This window comes from Aptenodytes forsteri, unplaced genomic scaffold (genome assembly GCF_000699145.1).
Source record: "Aptenodytes forsteri isolate BGI_AS27 unplaced genomic scaffold, ASM69914v1 Scaffold119, whole genome shotgun sequence".
Taxonomy (NCBI): domain Eukaryota; kingdom Metazoa; phylum Chordata; class Aves; order Sphenisciformes; family Spheniscidae; genus Aptenodytes; species Aptenodytes forsteri.
This window is the reverse complement of record NW_008796165.1, coordinates 10,623,880-10,644,105: the sequence shown is the minus strand read 5'-3', so window position 1 is coordinate 10,644,105 and position 20,226 is coordinate 10,623,880. Positions and strand designations below refer to the sequence as shown.

Genomic DNA, 20,226 nt, shown 5'->3' with positions numbered 1-20,226 from the left:
TGAGTTTGTGGCTTCCAAAGCACAGCTGTCCAGTGGCTTTTGAAGAATTGCACTTGGAGTAATTCAAGTTTCTGTAGTTCAAATACATCTACCCTGCTTTTCCTGATGCTCCTGCATGTACCAGCATAACTCAGAAAAACTGACCACAGTGTAACAGTGTAAAAGTTAAACTTTTCCTCTGGAAAATGTAACCAGAGGTCAGCAGCTTCTTTGCAGCTGGGAACCAGAAAACAGCCTATTTGAAGGTAACATAAATTAAAAAGAGAAGTGAAACTTCTCAGAATATCTCAAAATGCAGCACGGATTTGGGTAAGGCTGCAATGGACACTTTAATCCGACGTGTTCATCGAGGAGGTACTTCCATCAGTCCTACTCGCTCCACTGCCTCTGCTGACATTGAGCAGGAAAGTTGCTTCATCTCGTCGTTTCTCTCCATATGGAAAACCGAGCCACTCTTATTGCCTTCTAGGCAAGACTGGTTTTGCAGATCCATGCGAGTTAATGTTTGCATGGGTCTGAGAAGATGCCAAGTGCCACAAGGGCTTATCCTACCACCTAGAAATCCCACCCGCCTCCAGGAAGCAAATATTTCCTCCCAAGGGCATTTGCTGCCGTTTAATACTACTAGTTCTGCTGGGTAGGAAATCCCAGAGGACAAGTGTCATTTTAAGGCAAGACATCTGTACATCTACATACTTCTGAACCGCAGATTAATCTAATGCACCAGCTCATTATCAACTGGGCTACAGGTGTTTCCAGGACAAGCGACTTGGCAAGATGCTCAGTTCTGAGTGATGATTTAAACAGCCTTTTACATTTCAAATACATTTCACAGCAGGGGTATGGACGCTCCTAACTGTTTCTTGGATGGAAATTAATGTCTGTCCCTACGGCCGCTCAGCCGCCCTCTCCTGCTCCTTTCCAAAGGGGCTTACCTCCAGCACCCAAAACCATTTAGGGCTGTTTGCTCAGCGTTTGCTCATGTCTCAGCACTGATCCGAAAGCTGCTAAAGAGCTGGGTGCCGCCCAACTTTGGCTCTGGGGTGGGGTTTTTTTGCACGCAGGAGTCTGGATTCTCCATCCTCGCCAGGTATGACCCGCTCAGAGCACAGCACTGGAGACGCACATCATCCAATAGCCACCAGGCACAGTACCAAAGCCATCCTCCACCCCAGAGTATTTATTTAATAATGATAATATAATAAAAAGCTCATTACAAAACCTAGGAGTACTACAAATATTTCCAGTGTTTCTTTTAAAAACAAAATTGTTCTGCTGCCGGATTTATAATCCAACCACTGCTGTGTTGGATTTAGCGTACAAGAACTTAACAGCAAAACTGATTTTTTTTTGAAGCTTTCTACTTTGTGCGGCTTCTGGAAAAATCGGAGCTATACAGTCACGTTAGTGAGAATCCAAGCGAAATCTGTAACAAAAGTAAGGCAATTTTGTGTTTTGAAACAAAGGGACTTCAAGCTGAAAATGTCCACTTACATGCCAGTAGATGGCAAAAATATCCCGTATTTGTCTTCGTTACCTAAAATGATTAGTACAAAAGGCTTAATGTGTCATTCTCTCCCTTGCTTCTCATAGAAACTTGCAGAAAGTGTAAATTAAAGTGCAACTGTACAAAAAAACCTAGCAAAAAACCTCGATGGGTCATAAGAAGCTATCAAAAAGATGGATTAAATTTTTTTTAAAGTTGAATGACCGCATAACTGGGACCAGCAACGTTGCTCAAGTTCTCCTTCGCTTTGTTTCTTAAAACAAAACAAAAAAAACCCAAGGAAAAAAAAAACACCCAGGATTTTTTTGGCAGTTTTCATAAAGTATTTGTTCCTTGACTGATTAGACTATTACGTTCCTTCACAATCAAGTAAATAGATTAAATACCGGAGCAAAGCCAAGCAGATGCCAACGCTGCCCATTAGATTAAGCCTATGTAATAAAAAAAAATAATTCTTTTAAACAAAGAAATCACACACGCATTAGAGTTTGCCCTTGAATAACAAGAATTTAACCTTAAAAATTCCCGTAGTTTGTTTTAAAAAATAAAATCCTATCCTTCAGATAGCCCGTAGTAAAGAAACAGTACAACTCTGAATTCAGATATCCCTGCCTTATCAGCGGAGTGGTGAAGGTCACAGTCCGGTGAGCAGCAGCAGGACGGGAGAGCCCTTCGGCATGAAAAGTGAGTCTCTGGTGGCGCGAAGCTGCGAGTGGGCAAGGCAGGGAAGGCAGATTTGGCAGCGATTTTAGGGTGCTGACAACGGGCAAAGGTTTCCTATAGGAAAGGTGAGAGGTAAATGCTTCAGAGCCACGCGATGCTGCTGGCTCTCACCCGGCAGTGATGTTCCCCGCCCTTGGGTGAAGTGTGGGCGAAGCGCTGGGTTTTTGGGTGGCTCATCGGCATCCTGCCCTCCGTCGGTGGCTCATCCAAATCCTGCTTGGGATTCGGCCCCTGGAGCTGGCGGTGAGGCAGGGGAGGGTGAGCGGGTTGGAGGGGGGTGACAATTAAGGGCTGCAAAAAAGGCAAGCAGCCTTCATCTTTGAATGTGGTGAGCAGGTCAGTGCCGTCCAGAGCTCTCAGGAGGACAAAATAAAGCATCTTATGGGACACTGCTCTGCAAAGACTTGACATGTGGAGGCTTTCCCACGGCACATTTGCAACAGGACCTTTGCACATCCCACCTTCCCTCCCCATCTTTAGCAGGTGAAAAAAAACAGAGGGGAGGGATGGCATATTGCACTAGTGCAGAAGCATCTAAGCAACTGCTAGTTTTAGGAGGAAAGTGTTACCAGAGGCCGGCAGCCCTGCCGGGACCCGGGTGTGAACGCCACAGAGCTACTTCATTACCCCTCCGCTCCATTTCGTGTAGCTCCTGGTTGACCCCTCTGACCTACCTCAGCCCATCCTGCCCCTGCTCTGCACAGCAAAGGGGATACAACATCAACCTCACTGCGCACTACCTACATCACAGAAAGCTTGGCCATGGCTCTGTTAACTCAGGATGAACCAGGGGGGAGGTGTTTTCCAGAAACTCAGCGATACATTTGCTACCTTACAGCCATGCCAACATTTCCCATTCAGTTCACTAGGAAAAAAAGGGTATTGGATACATTTCACCACGGTATAACGAGTGAAATACAGTTATTCTTAATTTCCTCAGTGCCTTGTTAGAGGGGAGTATGTTTTGGGTCTGGAATTGCCTCTGTGTCGCAGGCTATGGAGCGGTGAGGGGTGAAGGAGGAGGAGGAGGAACGAAGCAGAAGAAACAAGGAACAGACAAGTCGGACCAGATCCTCACAGTGCAATACCGTCTGTGGAGGGACCAGTGCCTCAGTGCCGCCCGTCAGCGAGCCAGGGCCATGATCAGGCTAGCGCACATCTCGAAGAAGTCCATGGTGTGGCTCCCCAGGCGCGGCGTCACCGAGGGGATGCTGCCGACGAAGGAGCCGCTCAGAGAGCCCATCAGCGACTGGCACTCGGTGGCCGCGGCAGCATCGATGCTCAGCCTCGGCCGATGCAAGCCGGCGGCAGAGCAGGAGCGCTGCGGCGTGGACGAGCCAGACCTCTGTTCCATCACATCATCTTGAATATTAAAAAAAAAAAAAGAAAAAAGAAAAAGTGGCATTAGTTTGGCATCTGCAATGCATGTTTGGTACGGAACTAGTAACAGTAGTGGAGACAAATGGATCAAAAGGGCTTTTGCTGACTTGAAACAGCTGCATAAGCATTTTGAAATGCAAAGAATGATTTTTAAATTTTTTTTAAACTTCCAAACTTGTCGTTTTATGTGTTTTACATCTTGTGCTGCACCATTTCCCGCTTACCATCAATGCTTTTGAAGTCCAAGAGATAGCTGCGGTTATCAACCTGGTAGAGCTGCAGGCTCATTTTCACGTAATTGCCTGTTACCGGGTTCTTGCGGCGCACTCTGAGATGGTAGGAGTTCACCACCTGCAACGGGAAACTTGCTTTCAGGAGTAAGATTCAAGGTAGCAAGACGAACATTTCTTTCCTTATTTTTTTCTAAATACTAGCAAGACATCTTCTGAGAAAAACACAGTTTCTAGAAAGAACAATGCCTATAAAATTAAGCAAAAATGGCTTCATTTTAGTTTGCATTAGTGGGACTATACAAAACTTGTTAAGGAAAAGGGTTGGGGAGGAACAAAGTGGGGAATAGATGGAAAGGGGACAGTTTTGTGAAAACCAAGGCTGGTCAGTGTGCTTGTCTGAGCACTGCTCCTGACCACCAGTCTGTCCTATCTTCTTATTAAATCTTTTCTTAACTATTTTTCCGTGTAATCTGACTACCCCATGTACCTTGGGACTATACAAAACTTGTTAAGGAAAAGGGTTGGGGAGGAACAAAGTGGGGAATAGATGGAAAGGGGACAGTTTTGTGAAAACCAAGGCTGGTCAGTGTGCTTGTCTGAGCACTGCTCCTGACCACCAGTCTGTCCTATCTTCTTATTAAATCTTTTCTTAACTATTTTTCCGTGTAATCTGACTACCCCATGTACCTGAGTGCTGAGATGAGATGCCAGCAACTGGTGAGACTGGTGTGAGTGAATTTGGGGTCAGCAACTGCAGTGACCGGGGGAGTCTAGGGGCTCTGGGACTGTGATGCCAGCAAGTGGAGCAAGTGGGGTCTCAGCATCAGTAGCTGGAGTGGCCATAACTCTCTGGATCATCTGGAAATAGGCTTCATATCCTATTTCCTCCTATCTTTAAAAATGCTTCTTAGGGCTCCGATTCACCAGCTGCTGGCAGACGAAGCTGCCGTGACCCATCTGCCAGGCACCAAACTGATGTTTGCTCCTCCCTCACCAGCAGCAATGGCCATAGGAGCCAAAAGGTCCACTCGTGGACCCGCAGACGAGGACCATGCCCGTGAAACCAGGGCAGGCTGGGCAGCTGGGGAGAGTAACTTCTTCCATTGGCGCAGCTAAATTCAGTGTTCATGAATCAGCCTTGAGCTGTGTATTTTCTCTGGCGGCGGCAGCATCGATGCTCAGCCTCGGCCGATGCAAGCCGGCGGCAGAGCAGGAGCGCTGCGGCGTGGACGAGCCAGACCTCTGTTCCATCACATCATCTTGAATATTAAAAAAAAAAAAAGAAAAAAGAAAAAGTGGCATTAGTTTGGCATCTGCAATGCATGTTTGGTACGGAACTAGTAACAGTAGTGGAGACAAATGGATCAAAAGGGCTTTTGCTGACTTGAAACAGCTGCATAAGCATTTTGAAATGCAAAGAATGATTTTTAAATTTTTTTTAAACTTCCAAACTTGTCGTTTTATGTGTTTTACATCTTGTGCTGCACCATTTCCCGCTTACCATCAATGCTTTTGAAGTCCAAGAGATAGCTGCGGTTATCAACCTGGTAGAGCTGCAGGCTCATTTTCACGTAATTGCCTGTTACCGGGTTCTTGCGGCGCACTCTGAGATGGTAGGAGTTCACCACCTGCAACGGGAAACTTGCTTTCAGGAGTAAGATTCAAGGTAGCAAGACGAACATTTCTTTCCTTATTTTTTTCTAAATACTAGCAAGACATCTTCTGAGAAAAACACAGTTTCTAGAAAGAACAATGCCTATAAAATTAAGCAAAAATGGCTTCATTTTAGTTTGCATTAGTGGGACTATACAAAACTTGTTAAGGAAAAGGGTTGGGGAGGAACAAAGTGGGGAATAGATGGAAAGGGGACAGTTTTGTGAAAACCAAGGCTGGTCAGTGTGCTTGTCTGAGCACTGCTCCTGACCACCAGTCTGTCCTATCTTCTTATTAAATCTTTTCTTAACTGTTTTTCCGTGTAATCTATCCCATGTACCCGAGTGCTGTAAAGATGAGATGCCAGCAACTGGTGAGACTGGTGTGAGTGAATTTGGGGTCAGCAACTGCAGTCAGACCGGGGGTCTAGGGGCTCTGGGACTGTGATGCCAGCAAGTGGAGCAAGTGGGGTCTCAGCATCAGTAGCTGGAGTGGCCATAACTCTCTGGATCATCTGGAAATAGGCTTCATATCCTATTTCCTCCTATCTTTAAAAATGCTTCTTAGGGCTCCGATTCACCAGCTGCTGGCAGACGAAGCTGCCGTGACCCATCTGCCAGGCACCAAACTGATGTTTGCTCCTCCCTCACCAGCAGCAATGGCCATAGGAGCCAAAAGGTCCACTCGTGGACCCGCAGACGAGGACCATGCCCGTGAAACCAGGGCAGGCTGGGCAGCTGGGGAGAGTAACTTCTTCCATTGGCGCAGCTAAATTCAGTGTTCATGAATCAGCCTTGAGCTGTGTATTTTCTCTTGCTGCTTCCCACCCCACAATCTGCTGCATCTCATTTGCAATGAGATCTTTTCTCTGTGCTATATTTACGAAGCAATTGCATGGATGGGAAAGCTATTTTGATGAAGAGTCACATCTGAAGTTATTCTTAGGGTGGGAAAGACTATTGTGAAACCTCCTCGCACAAAATAAGCTCCACTGCCTACATGAAGACGTTGGGCTGACTTGGTTTGTGAAGCTGTACCAGAAATACATCAGATTTGTTCGCTCTCTTTAAAACCATGCAGCTAACAAATGTCTGGCTGGTGTAGGCATATGCATCTGGAGACGGTCAACCTCCTGGCTGGTGCAGTGAAATCAGGTTTCTGGGCGCTACTTGGCTTTAAATACGCAATATTATCAAAAATAAGGAGGATAGGAGGCTTTGAAGAAGTCGCACAGTGATGTTCACACTGTACAACCCTTGGGACCTGGAGTGAGGAGGGTATCTCCTCTGGTGATGAAGATCTGGGCTGAAATTCTCCTTACCTTGCTCTCGATGCTCGCACGAGGCTGCTGCGAAAGGCCATGAGTCAGGAGAGCTCACGTCAGCGACTGCACCGAGATTTAGGGAATCAGGCTCAACAGAAAATATTAAGGGCTAACTTAGGGATTTATTAATCGGACTTTGAAAAAGATTGTGACTAAATGCTGTGTAGCGCTGAAGGAAGTATCTGAAGTGAATACCATCAACTAAAATGTCATCTGGGTTTAAATCAAGCTTCAAGAAGCTGAGCCCTAAACCAGGGAAGCAGTAAGTGTCTGAAAGCACACCTGGTCCACAAGCACCGCTCCATCTCCATCGAGGAAAATGCCACCACATCAATGGTACAAACTCCTGCCCGCAACGGCCCCCTGCCCCTCATCTGTGCATCTTTTAAGAAGATGCATATCGTGCCATTTCAGCACACACGACTGCCAGGACCCAAGCAGAAATAATGAGAGTTACTTTGCTCAGGAGCACTCGCGATGACCTCGCAAGGAATTAGTCACTAAAATTAGAAATATGACCAGCTCCTTTCATCCTCGCAGTTAAACGAGGCAGAATCATCTTTCCAGTCAGAGGCTTAGAGCATTCAGAAAGAAAACTCTTATTTCATGCCATAAATAAACACCACAGATATTGAACCACAGCTAGCATCTTAATTCAGCGTGTTTGTATTAATGAGAAATAACAGGGATGATCGCAAGGTGTGGGCATTTATTTGGAAACCGGTGAGGCTGTAACCATACTTATTAATCTCCCTGAGCAATTCAGCTCATGAGAAAAAGACCCTTGAAAACCACCACGAAGCACCAGCACTCCCTACCTTCCACTCGAAGTCCAGCTGTTTCATAGCACGGTACACCTCGGCCATAATGTCATAGGGTTTGCTCTGGCTGCGGATTCCCAAGTGCCACTTGGCCTTTTTCACAGTCAGGGGTTTTGGCTTCGTGGTGTTGAGGGCATCCAAAGGACATCGCGCTTTGGGGCTGTCCGCTATCAACGGTGGCATCCGCTCGGGGTGCGGCTTCACCCCGGGAGGGATGTGCATGGCACTGTCATCCATGAAGGAGCCGGTGGGGGGGCTGGAGGCAAGGTAGAACTCGCTGGCTTGGTTCATGATCCTCCGGTTGTCGATGACAAGGTGGTAAGCCACCGCCAGCTGGTCCTGAGGGTCACCGCTGTACAGGCTGTTCATCACCTCCGACTCCATGCATTCAAACTTTTCACAAACTTCGCGAACGGCATCATCATCGATGACGGTGGCGTCATAGGAAGGGTCCTCTGGGAACAGGTAACTGGGCAGCTCCTCCTTAAACCACTCATGCTCCCTGGGGAAAGGCAGAGAGGAGCCACCATGAGCTCTGTGCAAGGCAAGCTGGGGCAACCATTGTCACCAGTCCCTCGCTTGGTCTAGCTAAGACTAATCCTCAGCTGCAGACTGGGGAGCTCAACACAGCCCTGCACGGTCCCCCCAGTACTGCAACAGCAATGACACTTTGCAAGCATGGCTGCTTGCTCACTTGACTTTGACGTAAGACCTCAGCACTTACGAGATCCTCATGTTTTTTGATTACTATGGGTCTGAGAGAGATACAGAGCATCAAAGCTATCCAGGTACCTGATTCCCACTGATTTACAATGAAGTCAATGATAATTAACTGGCAAATGCCACAGAGAGGCTTGTCTATAGGTTCTACGTATCAGCTGTAAGCTTGCCACATGTGCTGCTGCTCTAACATGTAATTAAATCCTCTAGTCTTAAGGACTTAAGAAATAAAAAAGGCCTTTTACTTGGTTTTACTTGAAGGGTAAAATTAAGGCCATCCATCGCAAATGCATTAAAAACCTGAGAACTCCTGAAAGTCCCAGTAACATTTATTTACATATATGCTTAGCACACCAGCTAGATGTAATGATTACTATAAATTTCATAATATGCGTGTCGGGCTCCAGTTTTACAAAACTTTTCTAAAATGACTCAGATTGTGAGAATTTTGAAGTCCTACTACCAGCCATGAACTTTTAATGATCTCTGAAGGCACAAATATCTGCTTAAGAGCCCAATTATTCCCTTTACCTTGAATTTCCTCAGTGATGCATGCAGATAAAAGGTTCATGGGCACTGCGCTCATTGACTAGACAAGAAAACTACGCTGCATTTAAAGATGAACCATTTGCTCACATTTTAAACTATATGCAATATTTAAGGATTAAGTTAGTAATTCTTGTGTTTCTCCTCCTTTTTTATTGGAGAGACACTAAGTACAATGATTACCCTCTTATTCTGAACTGGTACCCAGAGGGAGGTGGTCTTGAAAGAATGAAAAATGGCTGGTGGATATTGAGTACTTTGGATTATTGCATGATATAGCTGGTTTTGCTAAGCACTATTAAGAGATTTTTGAGGCTATTTTATAATGCAGTAAAATGGCATTTTTTGTATATATACATAATATATGTAAAATCATCACCCTGTTCATCATCACCCACTGCCAGCCAGCAGCACCCACCTCTCCATCAGCACACAAGGGTGCAGGAGTGCTCCTTGAATCACTTAGGACAAAAAACAGCTGGGTTAGCTGACTACTCCGGTAAACCACCCTGCCCACCTGCCAGCGGGTGACCCCCAGGACAGCCACCATCCTCTGCCACTGGTGTGCCGGAGCCCTCTGAACACAGCCAGCCCACCCCATCCCACCTGGGCTGACCTGATGTCCTTGATGGTTGCTCGCTTGAGGGGGTCAACCTGCAGCATGTGCATGAGGAGAGTGGCAACGGACCGGTTGAGGTATTCAGGGATGTAAAACACACCTCCCCGGATCTTCTTGAAGAGGGTGGGGACGTGCTCATCATCGAAAGGCAGAGTGCCGCAGAGAAGGGCGTAGAGGATAACGCCGCAGCTCCAGATGTCCACCTCTGGGCCTGCGTACAGCCTGCACGAAGGCAAGGGCAGGAAAAAGGTGTCATCCCCCCATCCTCCTCTCCTTAGTTAGGGTGCAGGTCCCACTGGGGACCCACTGCCAGGTCCACTGGGGCCAGAGCTGCAGCCCACCCCAGGGCTGCTCACGTGGATGCCCCCAACCAAACCTGCCTAAGCCAAAATCACTCAGGGGCGAGGGGAAATGATATGGCAGAGCTGGCACTGGCTGCCCACACTCCTCTGGACGGCTGTGTACATCCCCGCCTCTGCCAGACCCTCCAAAAAGCCAAACCCCACATTTCCAAGAGTTCTGCCAGGCTGTTTGCTCCTTTGTCCCAAGGGCTCAGCCAGCAATTTCTGTTCATTCAGCGAGGCAGATTAAACAGCAGCAGATACTGTATCTCTGAGTGTTTATTTTCAGGTGAAGTTTGTGTGCTGGTATGCAAGCGCTCCCGCTTCTGACAAGCTGCTAATGTGCTTCCTGGCATCACCAAGTTGGGACACCTCAAATATATGAATTTTGCTGCTGCTTGCTTGCTCGATTTGTTTATCTCTTTTTGCTACAACCGATGCTTTCTCAGAGATTTTGGGAGGCAGTGCCTACCCTTGGGCTGTAAAATCCTACCAAAATACAAAGGTTGAAATGGAAATACAGAACTCTCTTCATGAAACCTCATCATCCTGCACTTGCTCCTCCTGAAAAGCACTGCCGCAGACACACCAGTGTACTAAAAGCACTGGTCATGCATGCAGTCATTCTCTGAACATCACCAAAACACCAGCTCTGCTTGTCCAAGGGTGAGACTTTCCCTGCTGAGGCCAGGGACAGCAGCAAAGTCATTTTGGAAATGGAGACAATTAACTAGATGCCCCCTTGGTCCTGCCGCCATGCCCGATTCCGACAGATAGGAAGCCTGATTCTTTTGCTGATAACCACATTGCTTGAACAGCTGATTGGACTTTTAAGCCCAAATGAGATGCACTTTTATGTCTCTGAAGCCTGAGGTGTCACGCTTTCCTGCTTTTGTGCTCTACCCAGCAAAGGCAGCAGGAGCCGGGAACCAGCTCACCCCTGCCCTGCACACTCACCGGCAAGGCATTCATCCTGCTGCAGGAACAGCAGATCATGCCTCTCCCCCACAAATGCAGCTCTCATACGATGTTATAGCTTTGAGAAGAGGGCAGCTTGACATATAATTCAGGGGTATAAAAATCAAGGATCACTGATACTGTAAGCAGTACCGATGCGGGAGGGCTGCAGCAGTAGCCAGTGAAAAAGTGCAATGTGTAGGTTTGGTTTTGCTTTTCTTTCTTACTTTTGTCGTTAATAAGCTGTATTGCCTGTATCCTTGGAACGATCAGGCTCTGCATACAGGGACTAAATCCTTCTTGTTAATCTGCCATGCGCCCTGTCTCCTATACGAACTGAAAATAATGTGCTGCTGGCCTTTACCGAAAAGGGCATGGAAATAGTATTTTTTTGGAATCACGGTAGAGTTTCTGGCTTTGTCCCCCTCTTGACAATGAGGATTTACTTGTTTTCGCACGTAGAGCTGTAGTCACAACAGGGTTTTTGGATGCTGGTCTAATTCCTAGGATACTCTGCCAACACTTGCACTGGTGTAAACAGGGATAAAATAATCATAACCACAGTAAACACACTTTGAACAAAACGTTGTATTTAAAAGCTACAGTTACAGGCAAAAATACGCTGGATTAGGAAAACTAATGCTCATGCAAAGGGCGATTCAAAAATATGGGGCAGATAATGAGATGGGCAGTTTGAAGGACCATACAGAGGACTGAGAACTTGAAAATTTGTATTTGCAATCCTTGCTATGCTATTATAGAGAGAGTTAGGGAAATAAGTACATTCTATGTAACTTAGGTTCCTGACAGTAAAACATAGGAGCTAACACTTCTGTATCAACACGCTAAAGTCCAATTCAACCTTGCAGAGTGCGTTCGACATGCCATGTGTTGTACAGATGTTGCACGCTGAGAGATGCAACCACACTGGAGGTCTGTCAATTCAATTCATCAATTCAAAACAAAGTTATGATGGTTGAACCTACTGTCACGAACAAAACCCCTAGCTTAAGGAACCAGAAGACAAGTATTTTCAATACTAGAGTTCAACAGTGTAGGGAAGTGATTAAAGATCTTCCCGATTCTTCTGTAGTGAATGGTTTTCCTCATTAATGCTGTGTTTTATATTATAGGTGGGCAGGAGAGAAGGGCGTGGCCTGGAAAGCCTTTCTATCTGAAACCTCAGTATTTGCATCCAAAGAGTAATTTTCACCCTCTTTAATTAGCAATATAAACAGTCAACATCTGCTATTAATAATTCCTCCAAAGTAAACATCTTTAGCAAAACATGGTTTGCTATTACAGCTACTGAGAAATGTAATAACCAAGAAAACTTTCAGATTTTTGCCAATAGATTCACCCAAACATAAAATACAGGCTGGAAGGATTCAGCTGCTTTTACTAGATGTGCAAAGCTGTTTCCAATCCCAAGAACAAATTTAAAACCCATGTGCTCACATTGGCTCTGATTAGAAGTGGAACATCCTACCTTCCAGAGATGACTTCGGGGGCTGCATAATTTGGGGAACCACAGCTGGTGCGTAGAAATTCGCCATCTGACATCATGTTGGACAAGCCTAAAAACAAGATGTTTACTACATATTGATGTTTAATGTGAAGGTCCAGCCATAGAGGACTCCGTGTCGCACAGAAGAGGACAGGTATAGCAAGTGGAGGCAGCAATTTGCAGGGGAACTGTTGACATAATTTAGATAGACTCCTTTGAGCTGATTTGCAAAAAATAATAATTATTATTATTGTTATTATTGTTATTTTCACATCCAACCAAGGAATATTCACTCCAGGCTTATTTTGCTTCTCTAAGTTGCAAAGCACAGAGCACAGAGGAAAAGAGACATAATTCATCTCAGAGCACTTACTTTATATGGGAATTGTGTGGGGCTGTGAAATTAGTAAATCTTCAAAAGGATTTATCACTGCTAGAAAGGACTCACCGGGACTGAGCTGGTAGCCCAGCTATTTCAATGGATTTCAATCGGTAATGCCACTGAAAGACTCCTGTTACTGCTCGTTTGTAAAATGAAGTGAGGCCAAGAGCACATGGCCAAACGTACGGAGAACATGCATGAAAATAAACACACGCAGCCAGCTCACCCTGGAATTAACTGCACCGAGTCTGTCTTAAACATAAATTAGCTAAATCTTTATATTAGGTGATTATACTAAAACATAGTGAAGATTTGCAAATTACTTCGCTGCTCCATTCTTAATGCCAGTACAGAAGCAGCCTACAATAAGTAATCCCTGCTTTTGCAAAAAGGCCAGTGTTTATAACTGTGGGCTTTTCAGGTAAAGCAACTGCTAGTGGTTAGGAAAACAGGCTCTGGGTTTTGTAAGGCGTGCTACACAGACACGCTCTAGCAAGCACCTCGGAGCTGGCTGCATTTCTGGAATGCTGCTGGGGTCACATACCAAAATCGGCTATCTTTGCATTCATGTGTGCATCCAACAGCACGTTCTCTGGTTTCAGGTCTCGGTGGACAACCATGTGTCTGTGGCAGTAATCCACCGCGGAGAGAATCTGCTGGAAAAGGCGTCGAGCTTCTGCCTCTTCAACCTATGGACGCAAGGGGAAATAGTCCTGAAGGTTGGTCTGCATGCAGAGCTGGCGAGGGAAGGTTTGACTTAGCAAGGAGCCAAAATGTTCCAGGGTGCAGAGAGAAAATCACAGCGTGCTTGTGACCAAAAGCAGCAAATAAAGCACTTTTCTCCCCTTGCATTTTATAATATGCTAGTGTTTGCAAATGATATAGCCCAGAGATGAAATCAGAAACCTAAATTTAGCTGAGCTATCAAGAAGAACTCATTGGTGGCACCTATGAGGCAATGGCCTGCTGTCCCAACGGGATGAGTTCTGCTATACAGCACATGCAGGTTGAGGCTGGACAAAACACCGCAGAGGATGCTGCAGGGAGCAATTCCTCATGGACAGATGGCTTTGGAAAAAAAAGCTAAAGGTGGAATATTGTGATGACTTTAATTAGCGGTATAGCTATATTAGCTATAAAGTTGTAGGAGCTATATTAGAGAAATTATATTTAAAATGATGAAGAGACTGATTATTTTTACTGATGACTTCCTAAAGAATCTCTTCATGAAAAATTTAGTTTCTGAATGCAAAAGTTCAGAAAGGATCCAAATTAGTCACTGAAAAGACCCAGATGGGTAAAATGTGCTGGAAATCAGAACTGTATGTAGAAAAGTAAATGGAGTCAGCTCCATCGACCAGTGCATTAATCTAAACCAATTTATTGTAAATGTATTGATTTTTGTAGTACAGAGAGGAAAAGTATGATGGGCTGATCCTTCACCTGAAAGCCTTATTCTGGATGTCCACTTCAGCCCATTTTTATCCCCTTGCCCTGCGATTGCTCCCTGCCTACAAGGATGTCCACGGGGCAGACACTAGTGATTTTCTTTGTAACCATAGTATCACATTTCACGGGCTCAACCTACGCCTCAGGTGATTTATACCCAGCAGGATTACTGGCATTTGAAAATGTTGTTCAGATAAGCCACATCCTTAAAAAGTCTTCAAAAAACCTGACGTGCAGCCAAGGGGGAGACGAATGACCCGGACGGAGAGCACACTGAGTGCTCTTCCCCTCCAGTGCCCCGCACACACGTAAATCTGCTGCTGAACTGTGGGGGTTTTGACAGGCAACCCATAGCTAAAAATTATAAAAATATGCTAGTTTTCCAAATATTTGCACTAAGCAACATGTTACCTTGGAAATTTTGGTTTGCGTATTGAAATACATCAGAGAACATTGCAAAAAATTGCATGCAACTTTTGTGCGAGCCGGGTACGAGACACTCCAGATGGGATTGCTGTGAAGCAACTTCTATTTTGGGCCTTAACCTTAACCACATTCCCTTTAGCAGTCGTTTTGCTTCTAAACACCATCCTCTTCCCACACAAGTGTTTGGGCTGACACGGTACTGGCACTTACACGTCCGTGCTTACAGATGTAATCAAACAATTCACCGCCAGATACGTATTCCATGACCATAAAGAAGTCCGTTGGCGTGCTGATGACCTGGTACCTTCAAAAACACAAACGGATTTCGAAAAAAAATAATTAAGAAGAAGAGGGAAAGGCTTTTAAACAGATTATTAGTTTCATGTCAACCCTTAAAATAAGCATTTGTTTGGATCTTGCATTTATAATTGCTTTCCACTTCTGAAAAGCTACCTCTTATTTCAAGAATAATCTTTCACTTGTCTATGAAAGGATCTCTTTAACAGACCTACGGTTTTTCTTCCAGCTTTTAAATAATCCTCTGAAATCTCTGCCAGACAATCCCATCACATTTAGGACTGTCCTGACTTTCAGATTCCCATTTTGGCTAAGATCTGCAACAACAGCTTTAGAAATGAAGGCTTTGTTAGCTGGGGGCAGGGAGGGGATATATTTGGTTTCCCTCACGTCAAGGATAAAGGAAATAAAGAAGAACTCTAGACACTAGAGGGAGCTTCTTTTGGAAAGGTATAGAAACAAAGATGAGCACCCCAAAAGATCACCGCTATTTTTCAAATATTAAATCCCTCTATATTCTAGAATGGAGGGGGGGGACAGTATCACCCTTGACTCACAAATTTATTCTCCATTTTCATTCAAAACAATCCCTGAGTGCTGCAAACGCATTTCACTGTCCCAGCTGGTACAAACTGCCAGTGATCAGCTGAGGTCAATGCAGCTACAGGAATTCATAGGAGCACCAGCTGAGACCCCCCTCTGTTTTATTTCAGATACACTGTTGTTTGCTTTTTTTTTTTACAGCTGAATTTCTGTGGGTTGTAATTTGAAACAAACAGATTTCAAACAATTTTCAGAGATCAGCAAGTGAACAGGTGATAGCCCCATAAAAATCAATAGGATCAACTTAATTTTTCTGAAGTGCTTTGGACCCAGACATCTGAATTATTGTTAATTGCCCCACTACTTCTTTTATATATATGTAAAAAGCTATGAAAGAGGAGCTTTATGTACCATGGTCGTCTCCTCACCTCTTTTCTTTATCATTGTATTTCATGATTGCAGTATGTACCATAGAACACTGATATTGTTAAACTGGGTTTAATTTTTAGGCTTTAATAGTTTGACAAATGTGTGAACAGGACTTAACTTGCAGGATGCTGGATGCACAGCTGAGGACTCTTGCTGGCTTTTTCGTGAAATAATACCAATTTGTACTCCAATAAATCCATGGAACTGTGAAGTTGCTCTAAAGTCAACAGTTGCTGCATGGTTAGTTATTTAGCTGTAGAGAGAATTTGTTTTCCCTTGCCTCTAAGTCCCAGGTATTTGCTATATCTCATGCCAGTTTTAAGGCTGACCTAAATGTCAACTTATCCTTGCAGTTACCATTCAACAGCTTTCTTTTATAGAAATGCCAAAGATTTTATCGAGTGCCTCATTAATGTGGGCTGGCTGCACAAACTGGGGATTGAGAAGGAATCCCAGAGGCTGGAGTGCAGGTGCTGATTTACAACTTAAATTCAGGTTCATCAGAGTGGCAACTGTGAAAACTTATGTCTGAATAATAAATTAAAAAAAAAATGTTCCTTTAAGCTCTGGATAATCAGGCCATTAAAACGTAAATCCTATTGACTTCAGGCCAAGGCTTCACTCTACGAGCCTGACCGTGCTGCAATTCCTCAGGCACAATTCTCAGCAGCTTCAAGTCCGGAGATATCAAGCCAAAAAGGGTCATCACAAAAACTCCTAATAGCATCCCAATGAATGGTCAGGAAAGCCCAGACCCTCTCTCCACACCCTTATAATGGCCTCTGCATGGAAGAGAGGACGGCTTGGACAGGTTTAGCTGAGCAAAACTTGATGCAGGGACATCGGTCTGTTGGCTGTTACGATAACCCAGACTCCCAGTGGAAGAAACATCTTCCATCATTTCACAAAGTGTTAACTGTGTCCCATGTAAGTTAGTGGGAGACTCTCAAAAAGCAGCGTTTGGCTCTAATGTGCAAAAACTTGACCACGCACCTAACATTTTCTACTACTCCAAGCCATCCCCTGAAACCCTTTCAACTGTGTATGTGAAGTCTTTGCAGACGGAGGAACAAACTGAACACATGGCAGAAACGGTACTTACAGTTTGATAATATGAGGGTGCCGGAAGAGTTTAAGGTTTTGAATTTCTCGTTTGATCTTCCCAACCACATCCAGGCTGCGTATTTTCTGTCTGTTGAGTATTTTTACTGCTACTTTGTGCCCCGTCAGCTGGTGTTCACCAACTATTAGAAAGAGAGCATTGCAAAGTCACTAAACAGTGCAGCAAGATTCATATAAACAATTTAGGACACTGTGATTTACAAGCAAAAAGCAACTCTTGAAGGGAAAAAAACAAAAGATGAGGGGTTGAAACATTTTAAACTTGTTTTTTGTCTCTTCACTTTATTGTTTTCCCAGTGGAGTCATGGAAGACAGAAGAGAGGGGACTTATCTGCAAAAAACACTCAAGTAAATAAAACAGAGTGAGTTACTGGAGGAGGTCATACCCAAAGCTAATTTGCAAGGATTTACAGCATGTAAAAGCTAGATCAATCAGAAACAGATATATTTAAATGGCAGAGGAGAATCTCCACTGGAACACACTGGTTGATTAAATCCCTAATAAACCCAGTCTTAAAACTAGACCATCACACTTCTTTTAAAAAAATTATATAGGGATTATCCCTGCCCAAAATAGGACTGTGGGATTTGCATTACTAAAACTAATTTCTATTTATACTTTCTCAAGCGTGCTTCTTGGTTTGATGACAAGCTGCAGGAACACTGATGTACTGCAAGAACAAATCTGGTTTTAGAAAAGATACAAATTTCAATATGGGTTTTTATAATATGCACTTGGTGCATTAAGATGATGATGTTTATCTCCTGTGTACAGGGACAAACAGTAACCACAAACTGGGAGTAGCACCACTGTCACTGGGGGAATTGCACTAACTTAACAATAATGTGAAATGAATTCAGCATTTGATCCATTTGTCATCAATAAACAGACTATACAAAAAATAAAAAGCTCCCAGGAAGCAAGATTTATATTGACGTTAACAGCAGAAACTGCTTGAAAACTGTCAATTGGATGTTTATATCTAAAAGGGTTCTCTGGCCATGAGCTACCCCTTCTCAGTATTTTCTAATGTGATATTAAAAATGGTGACATATGGATGGTTTTCTAAAGAATGCACAGAAAACGTGCTTACAGTAAATATTTGTGCTTTCTAATTATGAACATTACCCTTTCAGTAATAACATAGAGCGCAAGGAGTTAATAATTATGTGCAAAACTTGTTATTACATTATTAGACTCTGTAATTTTGGAGGCTTTAATGAGCTGATCAGAAGCAAACGGCATAAGCAGATGGCATGAGAAGGGCAGGGAGGCAGCGCCGGCACTGCTCGGGGCACGTGAGGTGACTATTATTAGCCACCAGATAAGACCTGCCAGAGATTCTTTCCTCAATAAGAGCATCCTAAAAATAAAACACTTTACTGCCCTTGAAAATTAAAGCACCACTTTGCATGTGTGTTTTATTCCTCGCAATACTTAAAACTACTAGATGAAATGTAAATAAACTAAGCTTTGCAGTATAGATGCAATTTAGGGATTAGCTGAGGGCTGGAGGAGGCAGATAATTCCTCTTCTGCAGTGCAAGGAGAGTGCCGTAAATAGTCCGAGGAGGCGTTTTCCCTGGTGCATCCCTGGGGAGAGGACAGCAGGGCAGCGTTGGGCCTGCCCCGTGCTGGGGAGGCGTTGCTGGAGCAAGACTGCAAAGCAGCACGCGTGCAAGGGGTGCAAAAGCATGGTCAAGCTTTACTGGGCCTTGCGAGGGGGCTGGGGTACAGCCTGTTCGGTCACTGCAAGAAATTCTCCCCAAGTTGTGCCAATTGTCTTATAAAGGGCACTGATCTCTCTTTGCCAAGGTTGTCATGGTATATGCATGGCATATGTTACACTGAGGAGGCTGAGGAAGGAGTGACAGAGTGGTGTGACACAACTTCAGCAGACGTCTTTGAGATCAAGTCTTTTACCAGCAGCATTTGATTTGGTCAACTATAGCACTGCGCTACCTCCGCTCTCTCTTTCCTGGGAGCACGAGAAGCTGTACTTTAAAAGCTGCCCTTGATTCATTCAGCTCCATTAAAGAATTATAATGCACTAAGCCATTAGTTGGGAAACTGAGGAACAGCAAAGCAAAGTGGTTTATCACCGAACTAGGAAGAAAATCCTGATTTCTGCCATCCTTTGTTTCAAGACAAACCCTTTCTGGCCTTACCCCTGTATATGCTTTGAAAAATTTTTATTATACATTGGGAAAAAAAAAATAGCCATGCCCAGAATGAATAATTATTGGTTTTAATACCATTGCCAAATAGTTCATCTCCTTTCCATCCATGACAAACAATGTGTAAATCTGCGAAGGTTTGCTAGCTCAAACACATTAATAATTAAAAATAAACAGTCTATTTTGTAATCCATCTTTTGCTTACAGTAAGCATTAGATACAGAGATATTACTGTTTCAGTCCCCAGTGGCTTGTTAAGCCTACTCGAACGCCTTGAGAGACAGAGAATATAATTTGCTATGTGGTGGGAGCCTTTCAAGCCTTTCAGGTCTCTCCAGCTGCAGCCTGTAGATGCAGGAATTTTAACACGGGGCAGTAAGGACAACCTTCCCTCTACTCACGGAGTCGCTGTCTCTGACCCCATGTGCTGGAGCACGTTGGTGGTATGATCCAGCCCCAGGATGAGGAGCAGTGGCAGGTCCCATGCCTCCCACAGGCATGGAAGGGGATGCTCGTGCAGCTCGTCTCTAATGGGTTTGTCCTCTCCTCGCCCCAGGGATGGGCAATGGTGGTCTCGGGTGGTGGTGAGGAAGCCTTCTCCTTCCCTCTCACTACCTCCTGGATTAAAAGCCCAGGGGGAGGAGGGAGGGATGAGTGGCAGTATTAGAAAGGTGATTTGAGCGTATGTCTTGTCTTTCAGTGACAAGTGCTCAGGTAAGCTCCACCGCAGCTTAAAACCAGCAACCAGGGCTCTGTTGGGGTGAGCAGGGGAGATGGATTCAACACTGAGACGACAAGCAGCACTGCACACTGTGCCACAAAAAAAACCCCCAGCCATAAGGGTCAGGTGGTAACGCTGACCCTAAACTCCACAAAATGGCACCAAACGGGACACGGTGTGAGTGTCCTTAGCTGCTACCCCATCTGCTTCCACGTGTGACTGCCTGGGCATGAGAACGCTTCAGCATCAGATGCTATTAAGGAAAGAAGGGAAGAGATATAATAGAATTAGTTTCTGAAAGAGGACTCTTCTAATTTAGTTATTTTTATAAGAGAAAAAATGAGGAGGA

At 44.6% G+C, this 20,226-nt stretch overlaps 1 protein-coding gene across 1 annotated transcript; it reads right to left on the bottom strand.

The window, feature by feature from the left end:
• Positions 1 to 1,153: 1,153 nt before the first annotated feature.
• Positions 1,154 to 19,810, bottom strand: PRKAA2 (protein kinase AMP-activated catalytic subunit alpha 2; the record flags this gene model as incomplete). Its single annotated transcript, XM_009287502.1, has 10 exons — positions 1,154 to 3,516; positions 5,027 to 5,102; positions 5,345 to 5,471; positions 7,639 to 8,143; positions 9,524 to 9,748; positions 12,314 to 12,401; positions 13,258 to 13,402; positions 14,799 to 14,892; positions 16,960 to 17,101; positions 19,558 to 19,810. Coding segments are annotated over 10 exons (1,818 nt in total), but the record flags the coding sequence as incomplete, so codon positions are not given.
• Positions 19,811 to 20,226: the final 416 nt, after the last annotated feature.